We start from the raw sequence: 4,998 nt of genomic DNA on the forward strand, positions 1-4,998 counted from the left end.
GTTATAATAACATATAAAGTGAACAAAATCAATTACAAATAAAATTCTTAAAATGTCAACCCAGTTTTAAGCTGTAGATCTTTTGATTCGACTTGATTCAATAGTCCAACTGGTTTGTCTAGGACCGGACCGATTCACTGGTTGGCTGGTTGAACCGTTAGTTCGAATGGGTTAATTAAAACGGGTTTTGACTTTTTCGATTCGAAGAGTTGAACCGAACCGCTCTATGTACTATGTCACAGCCAAATCGGTCGATTCGACCTAAATTTTAAAACATTGATAAGAACCAGACACGTCAGGAATATTGAAAAAAGTGAATTGAAACAGGACTGAATCAAAAGCAACCGAGCCGCAGTGTGCCATGTACCAAACTCTTCATATTACGTACGTAACACATCAGCAACTCATAAGCGCAATAATATAAAAAAGTACGTACAATATATCGCAATCTTTTTTCATTAGTTAAACTGAGGAGACTTCGTTGGAATCTTGGCTTACGGCCTTGTTATACGTTATCTGTATTATATAAGATAGTATTGTTTGATAAAATATTGCCTGACTAGCTTATGAGAAAAGGAACATTATATTACAATTATTCAATAATTACTCTCTGCAGCAAAGTTGGAAACTTAAGTTGCATTATATGTAAGTGTTCATGACTATGGAGAACATGAAAACATGCATATTGACTCTACAATAGCAACACATTAAGTGAAAATGTTAGAAATTTTTAGGAGCTTTTGCTTATATACCCTTCATTACTCTTCAAATTTTTCAGATTTATTCCTCCATTTCAAAGTACTTCTTTAAATCCCAAATTAATTCCATAAATAAACTCTAGGGTTTGGGGTATATGTTAAACATAAAAATATTTATATAAAGACCATTTTCTATTAGCTTAAGTTTTTAGAGTACATCGATTGTTTCACATAATATTAGAGTAGAAGGTCCTAAGTTCGAGTCATGCCAGGCTCTTAATATTATTAATTTTTTTCTATTTAATTCATAGAGTACAACGGAAACCTTATATTTGAAGAAGATTTTTCAAATCAATAAAGCTATTTTGGTAGTCCATGAGAGATATATTAGATATTATTCCAAATATTCTTATGCACGTTACAAATATGTAAAATAGCAAAACTCTTTGAACGTATAATTGGCTAAAACCTAAATGGTCGATACTTGATGTTCTAAGTTCGAAATCTAACTGCTTTACATTTCTAGCTGAGTGTATTACTGAAAATAATAAACAAAGCAAATAGCTTGCTGACTTTCTTTCTCTCTCTCAATGAAAAAGCCATGCATGTTGATGTGTATACACTCTAGTTGAAAAGTAGCTTAATAAGTGTATTATATACACCACCAATGTCATATCTTATATGTTGGCCACAACAAAGTGACAAACTATGGTCAAATTAGTCACACACATGGATCCCTTTATTATGTAACTTGTGTCTCAAGGACTTAAACCAGGGGCAATTGGCCAAATTTAATTCTTAAATTACTAGTTTTTTTTTGGCATAAATTTATCCTTTGTAAACATTATTTTTTTCTTGAAATTGTATAAATATTAATATATTGATCATTTTCAATCATGCATGATGTTTCTGATACATGCAAAATAAAAATGAATTTTAGGAAGTCTCACTTATATAGAGAGGGTATGTATGTATGTATGTATATATATATATATATATATATATATATATGTTTATATCCTTAAAAACCCCTATATATATACACTCCAAATAAACATTCTTTCACCTTTCTTTTTAAGTAATTATATTACTATATTTAAAAATATATACCAAGGTGATAACATAACCAAAACTGCATATGTGTTGCACATTACAGCTAACAAGCAAAAACAACATCAATACCTCTAAACAACATGCACCCAAAACCTCATACTACAATAACTAGCTAATGCTACACACACACACACACACACACATACATATATATATATGCGTGAACTTGTAATATATTGTAGCATGGCCATGCATGCATGCATGATAAATATTATTATATATATTGTTCTCATGAGCAATGTTCAACTTGTAAGCTCGCAGGGGACATCTTAAATGCCCTATCCCATGAGTAGTGGAACTTAACCGAGGCCGAGCTTGCGATCCGATCGCCGTTGTTGAGGAGGTATCCGATCCCCTCGCGACGAAACAATTTCCGATCGACGGGCATGGAGCTCGCGAACCCTTCCGACCGGAGGAACACGCTCTTCGTCCCACAGCGGCACGAGTTCTTCACCTCGACCTCGAACACGGGATCGTATCCGACCTTCGACCCCGTGTTGGTTGTTGTGATCTCTATGCTTGAGAGATCACAAGGTTGACCAGTGTTCCCTATAGGAAAAAAATTAACTTTGCAATTAACATGGGGTGTAACATTTTAGGAGAAATATATTGTTCTATATATATAGAATAACATTATGAGATATCTAGCTATAATATACATACATGTTCATGTACTATATATTTTAGAATAAAACTGTGGTTAAAGGTATATAATACATGATAATAATATCTAAGTTGTGCATGCATGGCAATATGTTACTTTGTAAAATGGATTAGAGAGAGAGAGAGAGAGAGAGAGAGAGAACCATGCACTAATCTAAGAAAAGAAAATTGTTAATTAAGAGATTGAAGTTGTCATGCTATGTTATATATATATATATATATATATATATGATTTTTGATGGAATGATAAGATAAATAAATAGATTAAACATGGTTAAGAGTACAAACTTTACCTTTTGGAAAGATGAAGAGGAAGAGGAGCAAGAAAGTGAGTAGCTTGAGAGGAGGTGCCATGTGTGTTAGATTAGGGTTAGAGAGAGAGAGAGAGAGAGAGAGAGAGAGAGAGAGGTTTCTAAAAACCTCTTCTTCATAAGTGGTATTTATGAGAGAAAGAGAGAGAGGGGTGGGTTTCTAAAGCCTCTTTAAGGGGTATTTATAAAGAGGTTTAATATGCTTAATTAATGATTGTGGTTAGGTTGATATTATTAAAGTTATTCTCAGAATATTTTTGATTAAATAGACTTTTTTGTAATATATGGTATCAAACTTAATCTAGGTCCTCTTTGTTAATTCCACGTAACATATAAATATGTACATGGCTCTCTATCCATGGGCTTAGTTTCCTTTTCATTTACAGGTGAAAACAGTGGCTTAATTTGTACCTCTTTTTATTGATTAAACAACATTTTTTTTGTTACTAGGTGGGGTTCCCTTTCCTAAAATTGAGTTGTTTCTTGTGCAAGTGTAAAGGATGGTGCTTCTTTTTTTTTTTTTTTTTTTTTTTTTTGTATCATCCCCTTCTTTAAAAGCCAACTTGCATGATTGCTTTATAAAGGCTTTATTTTATGCTTTTCTATCCAATTGGTAGTGCTTTTACAATAGAAAGTGATTAGACAGATTTATTAAATTTAGTCATTATTTGCTAACTAATTTTTATCACAAAGTATGTGTATATGTGTGTATATATGTATATCACCTACTAGCTCCATTTTCATCGGAGATGCTGGAACAGATCAAATTTATTAAATTTTATATGTATTTATAAGAAAATTAGTTACTATTATCGACTCTTTTGGTAACATCTCGATTACTATATATTCTAATTAATTAATCATGAATTACACTATCTTTCTCAGGAAATATATATATCAACTATCCAATTAGTGATTTTCACTTTTTTTTCAAAGAAATGAACTCGAAATTTTTTGCAACTTGTGATAGATACGGTGAGTCAGTTTCTTCGTAACGTTTTCTTTATACTCTATTATTGTGTTAACTTCATAACATGGAGGGTTTTGAGAGCTGATACACGCACTTCAAAAATACCACATAGCTAGCTTTACCAATATCATATGTTAAAGATAATATTATCAGAGATTTAAAGCATGTCATCACTAATAAACATTTGTCTTATTTATATGCAAAACTTCAATTTTCTCTCCACGTACATGGTTTAACGTTTATTCACTTTACCATCGAGTGATTCAAAAATCACACCAAATTATTCTATATATTTAATTTTGTTTTACCATAACAACCTGCTGTAAAGCAAGAAAACAGAAGGATATATAAACTGCATATTATAAGATAGTAAATAAATTATTAGTACTAATCCTACGTACAATACTGTAGTTTGCAAAACATATTATTTTACTATTCTATTTGATAGTAAGTTCTTATGGTGCAACGAAAACAAACCATAGTATAGTTAAATATAATTGTTTGAACTACCAACACTACAACAAAACCGGTCTATAGCGATACTTTTAAATGTAGGTACATGTCAAAAAAGTGCTGCTAGCTAAAATTACCGACACTTTTAAAAAGTGTTGCTATATGTGGGGTCGCTAGGTATATAGTGACAGTTAAAAAGTGTCGCTATAATCTAAAAGAGTGCTGTTAATTTACCAACACTTATTTAAGCATTTAGCAACCGCCGAAACTCTATCTAGTTGGCTGCGGTGGCAGAGGAGGACGACAGGAAAGGCTCTTCGTCTAGAATTTCAGTGGATTGAGTGAAGAGAGAAGAAAAGATGGTAATTGATTTTTCTTTTTTTTTTTCTTTTCTGTTTGTAATCGGGCCAAATGGACTGGGTGTGGTGGGTTGAGTAGAGTAATCTTTTATTTTTTATTGGATTGGGCTTTATATTTAGGCATTAGTAGATATTTTTTAAATTTTAAGATAAATGCGACACTTACTCAAAAGTGTCTCAAACATGTGTCCATATAATCTAATTCTGTTGTAGTGCAAATAGGAAAGTAATAAAGCGCAAATTAAAGTTCACCCTAAATAATTAAAAAGATGATTCTTTTTTGAAAAAAAGAATCAGTTCTTTTTGACTTTTATCACTTGATTATAAAAAAACAAGAGGTTGAGGAATCTATTTCAAAATGTGCTATATATAGTTGAAGGGGTCTCCATACATTTTTTGCCTATGGGAAATTAATACAGTGATCTTGAGTT

General features: G+C 31.7%; 1 protein-coding gene across 1 annotated transcript; it reads right to left on the reverse strand.

Annotated features, from left to right (window-relative positions):
* Nucleotides 1,817-2,925, reverse strand: LOC109726628. Its single transcript, XM_020256340.1, has 2 exons — nt 2,768-2,925; nt 1,817-2,360 (listed from the first exon to the last, which is right to left on the reverse strand). The coding sequence occupies exons 1-2, from the start codon at nt 2,826-2,828 to the stop codon at nt 2,041-2,043; spliced, it is 381 nt and encodes a 126-aa protein (XP_020111929.1). The 5' UTR covers nt 2,829-2,925; the 3' UTR covers nt 1,817-2,040.

The sequence above is a fragment of the Ananas comosus genome, linkage group 21, assembly GCF_001540865.1.
Source record: "Ananas comosus cultivar F153 linkage group 21, ASM154086v1, whole genome shotgun sequence".
Lineage (NCBI taxonomy): Eukaryota > Viridiplantae > Streptophyta > Magnoliopsida > Poales > Bromeliaceae > Ananas > Ananas comosus.

Excerpts from the sequence above, each read along its gene's own strand:
- LOC109726628 (XM_020256340.1), bottom strand. The coding sequence starts at position 2,828 with ATGGCACCTCCTCTCAAGCTACTCACTTTCTTGCTCCTCTTCCTCTTC. Across the intron at positions 2,361-2,767 it reads CCTCTTCATCTTTCCAAAAG|GGAACACTGGTCAACCTTGT; the intron begins GTAAAGTTTGTA and ends TTTTTCCTATAG.